General features: G+C 47.5%; 1 protein-coding gene across 1 annotated transcript in view; it reads right to left on the bottom strand.

Moving 5' to 3' along the window:
- Nucleotides 1-15,286, bottom strand: part of FUNDC1 (FUN14 domain containing 1) — a 42,906-nt gene extending 27,620 nt beyond the window's left edge. Inside the window, exon 1 of the mRNA XM_029603119.1 lies at nucleotides 14,982-15,286. Coding sequence (XP_029458979.1) covers nucleotides 14,982-15,006 — 25 coding nt within the window. The 5' untranslated portion in view covers nucleotides 15,007-15,286. The remainder of the gene's footprint in view (nucleotides 1-14,981) is intronic.
- Nucleotides 15,287-16,134: the final 848 nt, after the last annotated feature.

The following is a 16,134-nucleotide window of genomic DNA, read 5'->3' as shown; positions in this document are numbered from 1 at the left end:
TATGTTATGCTGAAGCTAGAAAACCAACCAGGAGCCATTGTTAGTTTTGATTTCCATAATTATAACAAGAACCTATTACAATAACCAGAGTTTCCTTATTAGATACTAGGCCTAGAACCCAAATACCAATTCCAAGTTTGTAATCAGGACTACTGCATTCCACATGGCCAATGTTGCACTTGCTGTTGGTTCTTCTGAGTGTAAGGTTCCCCTAGAATTGCAAAGAGAGAAGAAGGAAAAAAGGACATTAAACCACAAAAATAATTTTCTTAGCCAAACCACAAAGGTCAGGGATTGAGGATACCCTCTGCTTCCCTTTCCCTGGGCCACATTTCTCTATTGGAAGAAAGGCCCTCTTTTTACTACATTTTATACATATGTCTACATATATCTATATTCAATACAAACGGAACATCATAGATGACAGCTGTTTTTTTGGATTGTGATACCTCATACAATCTAGAGCCTCTCTGTACGTTATTAGAGGGTGCTCTCCTGCAACAAGAAGTCACGTTTTAAGCGTTAACCATAATGTGTGGAATTGGTTTTACGCTATAAAGACTTTCTTTGTATATAATCACAGGTATCAACAATCGCATAATCTTTCAAGGTGCATTGCAAATTTTATCAATTTTTTTAAAAATTATAGTGAAGACTGAGAGGGATGTAAACAGATCACTTATCATTGTACGCTTAGTGTGCAGAGGTGACAACTTTTACTGAAGCACCGGCATGAACCCGACACATCCATGTTTCGTGGACTTCTTCAGGGGTTTGTATTTGCAGCCGTGTATTATTGAAAGCCTGTCCCATCACATCGATCACGCACAAAGCATCGATGTGATGGGACAGGCTTTCAATAATACACTCTACCTTCGACCCGGCACCCGGGTCGAAGGTAGAGTGAGCTTGAGTTCCTGCATTCATTAGTGAATTGCAGCTGTCTTTGAGGAGCCTTAAGCCTATCTCATGATCTGAGCTTCCGCTTGTAACCTTGACCTTTCGCATTCATAAAAAAAAATCTTGAATGACATGTCCCATTATTGTCAAAACAATAGGAGGGCATATTGGGCACTGTTGTCTTTTTTTTTTTTTTTTAAGGATTGCTCAAGATCACCCAGGACATGTCCATGAGATGTTCCTCTAAGGTGCTTGAAAGGAAGTGATGGTAAACCTCTGCCACAGTAAGCTCCTTACCAAACTGAGACTTCCATCAGAGGAAAACTTGTGATCTTGACTCCTCAAAAGAAATGTATCTTAATGTACAAATTAGATGAGGTAGGTTTCCTTTTTCTGTTCCTTGCAATAAGCCCACATTCTACAGGAAGCATTTTTCCTTGCATTGCTTTTACGAATTCACACACTCAGTCACTCTGCACATCACTAAAGTTTTCTGAAAGAAATGTAGTTGAAATGCTCAATTGAACCCATGTTGACTTTGCTCTTTTGCGGGCCTTGTCCGATCGGCCTTCCTCCCAGTATCCTTGCTGTCCTCAAAACAGATTTTTGACCAATATCTGGTTATAGAGCTTGGAGAAAATGTGCAGGAATGCCTTTGAATTGCATAGCCTAAACTTTATTTATTTCTAGGCAGACCCATGCTTTGAACAGTAAAGATTTTTTCTTTTAACTGCACTTTGATTTTGCCAAATTCTGTTTACATGCTTTGCCAGATCTACTTGCTGTCCAGGGCAGCGGGGATCAAGGTTGCGATCCTGGGTGTTCAAAGCCAGGTGATTTTGCTATGGAGCCTCAGAGATTCTGCTGGCCTGAACAAGGAGGGGCTTCTGCTAAGCTCCCCTCTACTAGGACCAGTCCATACTACCGGTCTGATCCCAAGGGGAGGAAAAAAAAAAAAAACTGTATCACAAAACCCAGATTGCACTAATCCCCCTGGAAGGGAGTGCACGTACTCCGAGGTCCTTCGAACTTGCAATGACCAGATGGGGCACCCACCAAAGGGAAACCCCCCTTTGCTTACCTTCCCTTCTAGCCTCACCAGCCATGAATCCTCCTGGGTCCTTATGTCCAGACCACCCTTTCTCTACAGATCCTTTACCTGTAAGAAACAGTCAGTATGGGCTCCACTGAGGGATGCTAGCCTCAATGTAGGAGGTCTTGAAACACGAGAGCAAGCGGGATGCTTACTCTGCGTAACCTTGGCATGCTATGGCCTCAGGAAGGGAGGCAGGCGCATTAGGTACCGTAGCTTGTTGATTTGCCTGGCTAAGGCGACTGAGAACAGATGATTTTCAGGGAAGGAACCTGAAATGATAAATGTATAATGGTTTGGTGGGTGGCAGCATGAATTTGCTGCCGCTCTGTATGTATATATCACAGAGGTAAAGGCTTTCGGGACTGGACCGTAGACTCAAGACTTTGAACATGAGCATGGAGGCAAGTGGGGGGCAAGAGATTGGCCCCAAATTGAGAAGAAAACGGGTACGAACTGAGGTATACCCGGTTTTGTTCGGGGTCGTCATGCAAATAGATGCTGGACAAAACCGGGAGACGCTCCAGTGGGAAGGTGAGCAGGCTCGCACTACCAGCTGAGCATACGGAGGTGCAGCGCATCCCATTAATTGGGAAATTAATTGAGTAAAGGGTGTGCTGGTATGAGAGAATAAGAATTTCAAGCCAGGAAAACCATGAGTTGGGATTTGAGCTGTGCAACAACATGCGTTGAGAAATTAAACAGAGGAGTAGAGAGGGTGGATAGGGAATCCTCGCCTTGGTGAGATGGTGTGAGTTGTTTCCAGAGGGATTAGTAGGATCTCTGACAACTGAATAGGAAAGGCATACCACGGGTGCCGGGTCGAAGGTAGAGTGGTAAAGTAGGACCACGTTGTAGTGGTAGACTCCGTGGAGAAGGAGGGGCTACAGGAGGTAGTAGACCTTCTTCTCAGTGTATGAGAAATATGAGCAAAATGTTGGGTAGTGAAGTATACTGTTCTGCTTGGTTTCGAAGAGGCAGAATTGGGAAGACCTCAAACATAAAAAGTCCTTGATGTTCAGCATTTGACGAAAAAATTCGCCATCGGGGGTACTGTACTTTAACTCATATTTATTCATTTTTTATTTATGTATTGTTAATATTGCGAAGTTGAGTTTGAGTAGGTTAGTAGGATGAGAAGGATGGATCCCGCCCAATTGTGGAGCAGGGAGCTGACCGTCCCCCCAGTGTAGAGTAATGTATGGGAACCATAAGGCTCAATAAGTGGAGGGTGTGAATGCCGAGCGAGTAAAGTGCTTCGTACGTCCTGACATGGACGATGGACCATAAAACCCTAGGTTGGTGAGAAAAACGGGGGCACACGGCCCCTTGGTGGAGCCCTCGAATGGAAAGACGGGTTCGTAGAAGTTTGGTTGCCGGATGCGCCGATCTGGGCAATCCGTGCTTGAAACCTCTGTGTATGCTGGAAGGGAGAGTGACAGGAGAAGGGTGAAAGAATGAACTCCATTAGGTCCCAGGCCCCAGTGTAGCTTACGCATCTGCAATTGCGCAGGACGCGGCATACAATGACGATGCTCCGGGATCCAGGGTTGTGAAGGATTCGTTGGGCCCAGGGTAGAGGTGGCTGCCTGGGTTCGATTAACACATGTTGTCAGGGCGAGACTTGGGCTTTAGAAGGCCCTGTTCTGAATGGTCTCAAAGAGCCTCGATGAAACAGTGAGGCTTGAATGGTGTAGATGGGACTGCTCGCAGGCGATGAGTAGGCTCAGATCGAACAGGGAAGAGGGAGAGTATTTCGGAGGGTAGATTGGTTTGAGGTTACTCGTAGATTTGGTCCTGTTATATCCATATATATATTCTATATATCTGTATCTGGATATAGATATAAATAACTGAATGCAGTGCAGACGAGGGTAAGTTTGGTTTGCGTCCGGCCCCTGGTGACTAATCCTCTGGGTTAGAAATTCATTCCTCCCTAGCTACCTGTGGAGAGAACGAAGGTTTATGTTGGCTATTAGTTCTTTTGAATTCAAGGGATTGAAATTAAGCCCCGGTGAAGGTGCAAAGAGGATAGCACCCAAATGCATCTTTGCGGAAGGATAGGTTGTGATCCGCTGGCGGGTCAAGTGCATGAGTAAAAGGGGCGGGAAGCTGAGGGGAGTTTGCGATGAAGGCGGTGGGTCCAAGAACTGCAATATCTCTGAGTGCTTGACTAGGTTGGCTGGGGGGGGCGGGAGGGATTGTCGACCCCTCCTCTCTATGGTTGGTAATGCAGGGGACAGATAAGACTGAGGCAGTCCGTGTGGACAACGCCAGTAGGAAACTGACCGGAGTAGAACTTTGAAGAAGCATTTTAGAGGGTGGTTAGAGATATGAATTCTTAACCCCTTCCCATTGTTGTAGCTGAACTACTGTTTCCCGCAGATTATCTACACGAAGGTTGCCAGGGGACAAGGATGGTCCACTAACCTTTGAACGCCATCACAAGCGGCGGTCACCCGAAAGCAAGCCCAGCAATGAGCTGCTAAGGCGAAGTGTCCAAGGCCTCATTGATGAACAAATTTATTTATTTATTTTTTGGAAGGCCTGCGGGGCCAAGTTGTCTGGGGGAAAGGTTACAAGTAGAGACAACCGGAAGAAGACAATGTTACATACGTGTGTTGCTGCGTTGTAGCATGCAGCCATTCAGATTGGAGCCTCTCTGTCGAAAGGTTCGGGATATATGGACCCCCCCCCTTTTTTTTTGGTTTGTGTAGAGGAAGTCCAGTACCCTGTCCTTTTATTAAAATACTATTGATGCCCAAGTCATGGAGGGAAAGGTTCCCACAGACGGAATATGGGCTTCGTTTTATCGGAGTTTGCAGTCCAGAACAGGGGGATATCTAGGTCTAGACGGTGTGCAGGATAGCGAAGGAAACAAGATTTCGCAGTTGTTCCCAATAAATGAGTAGGGGTCCCAACATATGTTATTCAGGATATGGACTCGAAGTCCTTAAGGCTGTGGTCCATATTCCCCAGGAACTTAATGAAACAGGTTTTTAGTGTTGCGGGAAGAGTGTTTGATCTGCCCGTTCAAGCTGGCGGTCTAGAAATACGTCAGAAATGTAATTTCTTTGGAAAAACATGATTTATTCATTTTTATTTTTTTTTAAATGCCATGCCGACTGGAGGTAGTGCCCATTTTTTAATTGGAGCATCCAGCGTTGTTTGGACTTGTAGGAATGGAATGTTCCGGGAAGTCCATGTTTTTTTTTATTCCTCCTCGCAGTTGACCCCCAGGGGTGCAAGGATTTGTGGGGTTTTAGCCCTGACAAATGACTGCAAAATGTTTTTCTTTTTTTTTGGTAGTAATCTCGGAGCCTTGCTGGGCTTGCGCTGGGATCGCATTTACGTTATGGGTAGGTGCGCCAGTCTACACGTGTCTGCGTCGAGGTTCAGTCTATTTGCGGGTGTGTAAGCGCGGACATGTTGGTGTTCTGGTGCGTTAAAGTGCACCAGTGGATGCATCGGTGTTTGGATGTATCAGCAGTTGGGTCCAAACTTTTTTTTTTTTTTTTAAATAGAGGCTGAATGTGAACTCAGAGTGAGTTTCTTTTCTTTTTTTTTTTAGGAAGTATTAATTTCCTGCACCCGCAGATGTGTCGGTGCACCTATAGAGGCATCGATGTGTCTGCTGACGTATCGGGGCTTTGAAGGTCGTGGACACGTTGATGCGCCGGTGAAGGGATATGTTCCAATGTCATGGAACGCCTGGGTGCTTCGACGCTCTGACAGACACGACAACAATCCGGCGGGTGCTCTGTTAGGTAGATCGCCGGCAGACACGCTGCATTGACGGTTCGGTGCATGCATGGATGCGCTTGCGTTGATGGCTCGGCGCCGGCCAATACATAAACAAGCCCTTTTAAGCGGAGCATCGACGCACTGCATCTGTGCTCTGGTGAGTAATAGGTGCGTGGTCGCAGACGTCTCTTCGACGCCGCGGAGCACTTCCTGGTTGCCCATCGCAGCCGCGGGAGTTCAACTCAGCGCCAACCCAGTCGAACTGGGAGGCCACCAAGGAGGCTAGCACCCAATGGGGCATCACTTGGCCCTATGGGGGTCCCCGAAGACAGGGTATCTGTTCCCAGTACCAATCACTCCCCCATGCTGGTCAGTCTCACTGTGGCAAGCGGTCAATCAGGTGAGCCGGGACCTACAGATTGCTGCATCCCCCCTAATCTTTTTCCTTTTTTTTTAAAACCAAGCTTGCCAGTCTGTGAAGGCGACTGTCGACTGAGGTGATGCAGGAGCTGCCAATTGGTTTTTTTTGTTTCCCCTATGTTCTTCTTCTTCTTCTTTTTTTTTTTTAAGAAAGTTGTGAGGTAAAAGGAGAGAGAGAGCTCCACATGCACTTAGTAGCGTGGAAAAAAAACTGACTGAGGAGATCTGAGTTGGCGCAGGAACATACAAGCGAGCGCACCTCGCTAACAAAGACTTGTTTAGCTTTGAGAGCTCCGCCACCTAGTGGCATGGAGGACATCCCAGACAGCATGGCTAACTCAGCCTGCTTATCTACAGGAAAAGTAATTATACAGTGCAGCCTGGGAAAAGAAAGGTAAGCTGTTCAAGCTTCATTCTTTGGCCCACTAGCTTTAGGCTTCATAGCTGAAGGCAGCTCCCACTTATCTGCTCCAATGTCCCACCCTGAGGAAGTTTTCCTTCCTTTGGGAACAGGACCACTATTTGGTTGCATGTGGGCTAACAGGCCAGAAGAGTTACCAATGCTTTATCACTTTGATTTAAGTAAGGTACATTCAAGCTGATTACACTTTTATGGGGGGGACCACTTTTATAATGGTCTGCCGTCATCTTCAGCTTAATTTGGTTTTACTAATTTCTCTAAGTAGCCTCCTTCCTGCAGAGGGAAAGAAAAGAGGTAAATATATGGCTTACTTGCCTTAATATACATACTCTTCACTAATATAAGACTACATATAAATTGGAGAAATGACTTAGATGATAATTTTGTTTTCCTTAGTGTAGACTGATGTACTCAGGACCAATGGGTTTATGCTCCCCTGCCAGCAGATGGAGACAGTCAGGTTTCGAAGCTGACATCACCCTAGATTCACCCCCTGCAGTGACCTCAGCCCTTCAATATTCTCTTCAAAAGCCATTGTGGATATACTATTGAAAAAAACCTTGATTAAAAACGGATAGCCATAACTGTACTCAACCAAACATAAACACTGAACCCCAGTAAGATTATAGATGCCCTTATCTAGGGACTGGATGACCACTTACCCATAATCTCTTGGAATCTATATTCACTCCACGGGGGAATCCTTGGCACCGTTCTTGGGCAGCTGTGGACAGGATGCTGAGTCCATCTGTCTACACTAAGGAAAATAAAATTATCAGGTAAGTAATTTCTCCATTTCCCAGCATGTAGCCAAGTGGACTCAGGACCAATGGGATGTACAAAAACTACTCCCGATCGGGGAGGAGGCTACCTGCGGTCCAGTTAACACCGCCCTTCAAGGGCTGCATCCTCACGGGCCTGAATGTCCAGGCGATAGAACCTGGAAAAGGAGTGCAAGGACGATACCATGTCACCGCTCAGCAGATGTCAATGGGAGACAGCAGTCTAGTTTACACCCATGAGAGTGCCTGAGCCCTAGTGTAATGAGCTTTAACCTGAAGGGGTAATGGCTTTCCTGCCTCCACATAGACTCCTGTGACCACCACCTTAATCCAGCAAGCTATGGTAGCCTGCGAAGCTGGTTCATCCTGCTTCCTTCCACCGTGAAGGACAAACAGGCAGTCCATCTTTCAGACCGGTTCTGAAACTTCCAGATACTGCACCAAAAGCCTACTAACAATCAAATGGTGGAGGAGACAGTATTCTTCCACATCCTTATGCTTATCTAGAGATGGCAATGAAATGGACTGATTCAAATGAAACTCTGAGACTATCTTGGGCAAGAAGGATGGAATGGTAAGAAGCTGTAATACTCCTGGAGTCATCCGGAAGAATGGTTCTTGACACAACGATGCCTGTAGTTCAGAGATGCGACTTGCCGAGTATATAGCCACCAGGAACACCATTTTCAGGGTTAACAATCACAAGGAAAGACTGCGCAGTGGCCAAAAGGAAGGCCTTGCCAAAACTCCAATACTAGATTAAGATTCCACAAGGGAACTGGCCACTGTAAGAGTGGCCAGAGGTGCTTCACCCCTTTCAGAAAACGGGCCATGTCCGGATTAGCTGACAGACGGGTTCCGTTCACCTCACCCCTGATACAGGAGAGAGTCGCTACCTGGACCTTCAAGGAGTTAAGGGTAAAACCTTTATTCAAGTCGTCCTGCAAACATTAAAGAATTAATGGGATTTTGACCATCCAAGGGGAAACATCGCGTTCCTCACACCAGGCCTCAAACTCTCTCCAGACTCACACATACACTAGGGATGTAGAGAACTTTCACGCGCAGAGTAGGTGACAATTACTGCTGCCGAATGTCCTCGCTTCATCAGGCGAGCCCTCTCAAGGGCCAGACCATAAGACAGAATAGAGTTGGATCCTTGTGAAGGACCAGTCCCTGCTGTAGCAGGTCCCTGTGTGGTGGGAGGCACAGGAGGATCACCACATGTTTCCATATCACGGACTCTTGGGCCAATCTAGATTTACTAGTAGGTCTAATTCCCTGTGGAACTTGATTCTGCAAAAGACCCTGCCCAGCAGAGGCCACAGAGGAAAGGTGTATAGCAACTCTTCTTCCGGCCATGTCTGAACGAGAGCATCAATCCCCAGGGACCACTGATCTCGTGTGACTGAAGAAGCGTGGAACATTTGCATTGTGAGATACGGCCAGCAGGTTGATGGACGGGAAACCCCAGCGATCTACTATCAGCTGAAAGACTTTGGCTGACAACACCCACTCTCCTGGAGCTAGACTCTTCCTGCTTAGAAAGCCTGCTCTGATATTGTCTTTTTCTGCGATGTGGGAAGCTGAGATCATCTGTAGATTTATTTCCATCCATTCCGTTCCTGTGACACTTGCTGGCTCTTGGTTCCACCCTGGTGGTTGATGTATGCTACCACTGTTATGTTGTCTGACATTACCCGGACTGCTTGACCCTGGAGTCTGTGACTGAATTGTAGATACGCCAATCTGACTGCCCGGGCTTCCAGGTGGATGATGTTCCAGAGGGCCTCTTCCTCGGTCCAACATCCCTGGGCTGTCAGTTCCTGACAGTGAGCTCCCCAGCCCCATAGGCTCACGACTATTGTGAGGACCAGCCAGTTTGGAGAGGACAGGAGTACACCCCTTCTCAGATGAGCTTCCTGTAGCCACCACTGAAGCCGAGAACATACTCCCATCGGTAAGTGGAGGCGAATAGTCTTGAGACTGCGGGTTCCAACATGACAATAGTGAGTGTTGAAGTGGTCATATGTGTGCCCTCGCCCACGGCACTACCTCCAGGATTGCCATCAAACCAAGAATTTGGAGATAGCTCCAAACAGTCAGATGTTTTGTGCTCATCAACTGACGCACTTGGGACATCAATTTCCTTATCCGCATGGTCGGAAGGAAGACCTTGCCCTGCTTGGTGTCGAACCGGCCTCCCAGTTATTCCAAGAACTGGGAGAGCTTGGAATAACTTTGTTCAGGTTTATGACTGAACCAAGTTTCTGAAGCAAGGAGATCACCCTGTTGAGCACCCAGAGACTGTCTTCCACGGACCTGGCCCAGATAAACCAGTTGTCCAAGTGCTAGTGCACCAGGAGTCCCTTTTTTCTCAATGTTGCTGCTACGACCACCATAATCTTGGAAAGTGTTTTGGGGGTGGTGGCTACGCCAAAGGACAGAGCCCAGAACTGATAATGGTGACCTAGTACCGCAAAGCATAGGAAACGTTGGTGTTCTTGACGGATTGGAATATGTAGGTAGGCCTCGGATAGGTCCAGGGAGGTTAAGGACTCTCCCAATTATACGGCCATTATCACAGAGCACAGGGTTTCCATGCGGAAATGATCCACTCATAGATGTCGGCTGATGCTCTTGAGGTCCAGGATGAGGCAAAAGGAACCTTCCTTCTTGGGTACGATGAAATGGATGGAATAACACCCCGTATTTTCCTAGGGCACAGATACTGGGATTATAGCCCTCATCCTGAGGAGCTTCAAAAGAGTAGTCTCCACTGCCTGCTTCTTGTGCTGGGAGTGGCAAGGAGACATCATGAATACATTCTGAGGAATGCTGTGAAATTACAGCACATATTTTTCTCATATGATCTCCAGTACCCATTTGCCTGAAGTGATCTCGACCCATTGCTGGTAGAAGAGGGACAGTCGACTCCCTATCTTCTTGTTCTGAAGGTGAATCAGCAAATTTTCATTGGGGGGTTCGGGGCAAACCTAAACCCGAGTCTGCCCCTCTCTTGGGCTGTTGACTACAAAAGGACTGAGACCTCCCAAAGGGCCGGGACCTCTGAAATGTCAAGTTTCTCTAAGGGCAAAAGCATTGAGTGCCCCTGGATCGACCCCTCATAGGCGAGGGGGCGACATAAATGCTTTCTCATCTTCTGGTAAGCCAGGGAACTGGAGATTTGCCCCATTTACTGGCCAGCTTTTCCAATTCGCTTCCGAAAAGGAGTGATCCTTTAAAGGGCATCTTTGTAACATTTGCCTTGGAGGTTGCGTCTGTTGACCAGTTCCGCAGCCATACCTTTCATCTGGCTGCCAATACTGAGGCCACTCCTCTGGCCGAAGTATGGACTAGATCTGAACCCGTGTCCGCTAAAAAGGACACGGCGGGTTCCATAACCACTCTAGAATTCACCCCCAAGTCATTCACCTCCTGAGAGAGGAGTAGGCAAGAATGAGCTACCAGGGCACAACAAGAAGCAGTCTGTAAGGTCATTGCTGCTGCGTCAAAGGCCTGTTTAAGGATGAACTCCATCCATCTATCGTGCGAATCCTTCAAGGCCGCTCCTCCTTCCACTGGGATAGTTCACTTAGAGACGGCACAGACCAGCACATTCACTTTAGGGAAACGCAAATGCTCTATCACTGCTGGATCCAGTGGGTATAAAGCTTCTAACGCTTGTCCCCCTTTAAAACTTGCTTCTGGGGCATCCTATTCCAGGTCAATCAACTCCTGGATGGCTTCCAGTACTGGAAAGTAGCAAGAGGGTATCTATAGGGAAATCAGAATGGGGTTCTTCTTTGGTTCCGTCATAAAGTCCGCCCCAGGAACTCCCAGCATCTTCAGGGTCTGGGAAACCAGGGTCGGCAATTCGTCTCTAAGGAAAAACATGGTCCTATACGGTTCTAAACCAGGGGGAATTTCCCCATCTTCCAAAGAATCTGTATTCTCCTCCGTGATGTCCGGGTCACTGCCAGGAATACCCTTGGTGAGTCGAGGCATGCCTCAAGGTCTGCCAATAGGACCGGGAGAGGAAAGGCTTACCGGCCGAGGTTCTGTCCGGACAGGGGCAAGTGAGATAGCAGACTGTGCCTGTACAAAGGCTTGAAGGCCCTTGAAAAATTCCATCCAAGAGAAGGTAGTCTGGTCCATGCCTAGCCCAGCAGGTACTGGGGTAGGTGCCGTTGAATTTCCCTCTTCCATGGATGACCCAGTTCTGGGTGTACTCAGATCCGGGATATTTCCAGTTAAAGCTATGGCTAAACCCATCATCTGAATGGCAAGAACCAGGCTTAGCAAAGTCCGAGAAAGCCAACTCTCCTTGGGCTTTATCACAGTGCTGACACAGGTTGGAATTCAGGTCAGGTTGTGAAGCCCTAATACGGCAAGCAGCACAGAGAGCAAGGCACTAAGGTTTCTTGGTTGTCGGCGCCATTGGTGGTGGTAATTGAGCGGTCCAATCAGCTCGTGCTTAAAAAATTATATGCACAAAATTTAGAGCGCCTAGACAGGGTGGGGTGAGGCGCTCAGCTTTTCCTGTATGTGTTTATGACGCTGTGTGCGTAGGTAATCGCTGTTATGAGCATGTGCTTTCAGAGTTGTGTGCGAAAGTACATGCTGACGTTACGCGCGCACCATGTGCATAGAGCTGACACACTGCGCGTACTGACGTACTACATAAGGCCGTACTGCACTCACAGAAACGCACGCAAGATGGCACCGATGAGGCCAACCATGCGGTGTGCCTAAAGCGGGGCCTAGCCCACCAGGGTCTGCTCAACCCGCTCGGAGGCCCAATCCCCTTATCCCCACAGGAGAGGGAATAACGTTGGTACAGCGCACCGAGCATGAAGACCGGAGGAAACCTACCGGAAATCCCTGTCTCTGGATTGGTAAATTATTATTTTTTATTTTTTTTTAAACTTACCTGGACTCAGCGCTTACCAGCTGAATGCAGAGACAGTCTACAGCTGCGGGGGAAGAGGGAACTTTGACAGTCACCACCTCGCTCAGCTTCCTGCACCCGCTGCCTTTCAGCTGCTTGAGCAGCAAAGTCCACGCCGGGAACCGGCCACCGGACCAAGGTACACCTCTGAGGGATCTCTGAAATCACCTCAGGAATTCTCAACTGGGGGAGGGACCTTTAGGTATCACCGCAGGAGAGCAAGATTCAATCTTTTCTCCAATTTAAAAGTATAATTTCTTCTTCCAAAAGGTACAGCAATCCCCATAGGGAAAGCATGTCTGCACCTGCTGGAGACAGAGAAATATTGAAGGGCTGAGGTCACTGCAGGGGTCTATCTAGGGTGGTCAGCTTTGAAACCTGATTCTGTCTCCATCTGCTAGTAGGGGAGCATAAACCCATCTGCTGGTAGGGGAGCATAAACCCATCATTGGTCCTGAGTCCATCTGGCTACACGCTAGGAAAATGTACATTTCTCTATATGAAAACCGCCACACAATTTTTTTTTTTTTTTTGCACAATCAGCAGGTGAACAAGGCCTTTGAGCCTGCTTCAAGACTGGGTACCAGTGCCTTTCCAGAGGTTCTATCTTCCTCCTACTCCATTAGAGCCTTCTATAGGCTTTAAGGGTTTTTGGGGGGCTTTTTGAACAAGGTACTGAACCTTCTAAAAACTAGAACCTGGCCAGGAGTTGGAATGAGAAAAGGCACTGGAACTTGGATCTCACAACAAGGTCCCGGATTATAAACTGCAGCTCTGCATCTGAGCCCAGCCAAGGTTTCTAGAGTTCCAGGGAGGTAATTAGCCAAATGCAATCAGCTGCACAACCTGCTCATTAGCACTTCTGCAACTCCTAATTGCTCGTCTGCCTGTGGTAAAACTCCCTTCACAGTAATTTTTCTCAGCTGAGAACTTCTTACTTCAGTTACAGAGCACAGCTATCTTTACCTGAAGCTGGCTCCCAAAGCTAAATAGGTACAATAGCCCAAGTAAAACATACCAACATTCTCTCCTGTTCAAGCAGACACGCTGATTTCATCAGCTTTACCTGTGGTCTCATCTTCTTCTTTGACTCCTGCTCATACCAAACACAAATCAGGCCCTATGCCTGCTGTCCTGGGAGTCTGTGTTTACCAGGTCATTCAAGCCCTTCCCCTGTTATCTGGAAGCCTACTTCCACCACACCCATTTCCTGGGCTTCTGTTTCCAGCAGGACATACAGGACCCATTGCCTGTATTTAGAGCTCTTTTGACTGCTAAAGACACCACAGGAATAAGTTACTAAGAATCTGTTACAACACCAGTCCACACATCTGTAGGCCAATTCTCTAAGGTCCTTGGGAAAATGGGCACTCAGTGTTGAACGCCTGCTTTCCCAACGCGCACTCAGCCACCTCTCCTGGGCGCACAATCCTGTATTTAAATGAGGAGGGGGGGGGGGGGTTGCACTAAAAGGAGGAGGTAGGAACGATTACGTGCCCCTAGCGCATCTTTGGCCCAGGAGTGGTGGCTGTCAGTCTGTTCAGAAAACCGACGCTCAATTTTACGAGCATTAGTTTTCCAAACCCGCTGATAGCCATGAGTTAGGAAAGTAGACGCTGTAAAATTGAGCATTCATTTTCCTAACCTGATTGGCACTTTTTTTTTTTAAACATTTTTGGTTCCTACGACTTAATATTGCTAGGATATTAAGTCAGAGAGCATACAGAAAAGCAGTATTTTCTGTTTTCTGTACACTTTTTCGGGTTGTGGATCAGCCACAGATTTTTTTTCAGTATCCTGGGCGAATTACTGATAGCCTCATCAACATGCATTTGCATGTGATGAGCACTATTAGTGTCAGGGGGGGGGGGTTTGGATGCACTAAACCCCTTACTGTATAAGGGGTAGTGGATGTGCATCGAAAACGCACATCCAACTGCAGGTAAAACAGTGCATTCAGCTGAGCGCACTTTACAGGACTGGCCTGCTGCTGATGAAATACAGAGAAGCTGAGGCAGCACCAGATCTTTTATAGAGAGTGAAGTCAGATCTTGAATTTTGTCTCTGCCTCCATCTGCTGGTCAGGGGGCGCATCCCACCTGTTTGGACTTGTCTGTAGGACGAAAAGGGAAAGTGGGATTCTTTCTAAGTCTCTGATACCTTTTATCAGACCAAAATAATAACTATGGAAAAATGTTCTCCACCTGAAGAAAGGATATACTTGGTCTCAAAAGCAAATGTGATAAGTCTCATGTTAGTCCCATGAAAAAAAAGACAGCTCAGAAAGTCTGCAATTTGAAGCCAATGCTCTCTGTTGATAAAAGCTATGAAGGCGGTTCCCTGCCTAACACAAATGACTGCCCTGTACACATCTCTCCTCGGAGCCGGCTGCACTGCAGTGCACAGCTGTACCATCTCTGAGGGTTGGCTGTGCTGCATAGTGGGACTCATGGTCTTCTACACATTCCCAGGGCTAGCTGCACTGCTGTACACATTCCCAGGGCTAGCTGCACTGCAGTACACATTCCCAGGGCTAGCTGCACTGCAGTACACACTCCTCCCTCTCCCCGGAGTTGGCTGCACTGCAGTAACACCTCCGGAAGCTGGCTGGCTGCACTGTACAATGCTACTCATAGCCCTGTACATCGTCCGCTCCGGCAGCGATCCTACCTCTCTTTCCCGAATGTCGTTTCATGCTGCCCCGTCAGCCGATCACCCCCGGAAGGCAGTGAAAGCCCCGGGGGCCCTGTGTCCCAATTAGCGCCCCCGACCCGGGCCTATACTTCGGAAGACATTCAGTTTTCCCCGTCCCTTTGTTCCAGGAAGCAGCGACACCTTAGGCTCAGTTCTGCAGCCGCTCACCACAGCAACCTCACTCGCTCTGTGACGTAAAAATGACCTCGCACCCCGCCGCTCTGCCTCTCTTTGGCGGACTCCATGATGCTCAGACCATAGAGATGGCTAAAGAGAGGCAGGGCGACGAGTCGCGGGCGCTGTTCTATCGCTGCTACGTCACTGGCTGATCAGGGTTGCTGTGGTGAAGCGGAGCGTTGGGAAGATTCCCCCACCCCCACGCCGTTTGCACACGTCTTTCCAGTGCGCCTGCGCACCGAGTTGAGCTGCAGGTGGAGACGGGTTTACGTTCCCGTTTTGGGGGCTAAGAAGGGCCCGGCAGGTTCATTTTGGAGGCAAAGAAATCGTGCGGAGTCTATGTTCTAATCCGACCGCCTGGAGTTTTATCTGCAGACCTCGTAACACCGAGAAGAGAGAAACGTGCACAGAACCTCAGGCCCTGCCTACTACTCAGTCTGGATCTAAAGCTCGTATTCACAGAACAGCGCTGTATGGGAATTTTACCCACTTGCCCGTCAACACCCACGTTCCCAAATTGGCCTTCTGTATTGATATTAATGTGCATACATTGATCTGGAATTCCCCGTGGTGCTGACCAGAGCGCCAGTATTGCTCAATACCCGTAATTTTTTAAAAATCTTATTGAAATGTTTATCTCCACAGTTCAGTGTATAAATATGTCACGTGTGTGTATATATATATATATATATATATATATATATATATATATATATACACACAGGGTATCTCCGCTCTTCGGCCCCTGGGAAGAAGGGAAGCACAAGTTGGGCAGTGGGACATCAGGAGCCGCAACACACCTTATATATATTTATTTATTTATTTAGAGTTTTTATATACCAACATTCTCGATGTACATATCAAATCAAGTCCATTTCCATATAACAAAACTGTCGTATATATATATATATATATATATATATATATACACATTCCATAAATACAAAAAAGA

This window comes from Rhinatrema bivittatum, chromosome 5, assembly GCF_901001135.1.
Source record: "Rhinatrema bivittatum chromosome 5, aRhiBiv1.1, whole genome shotgun sequence".
Taxonomy (NCBI): Eukaryota; Metazoa; Chordata; class Amphibia; order Gymnophiona; family Rhinatrematidae; genus Rhinatrema; species Rhinatrema bivittatum.
The sequence above is the reverse complement of the archived record's forward strand: the minus strand, read 5'-3'. Positions and strand labels throughout refer to the sequence as shown.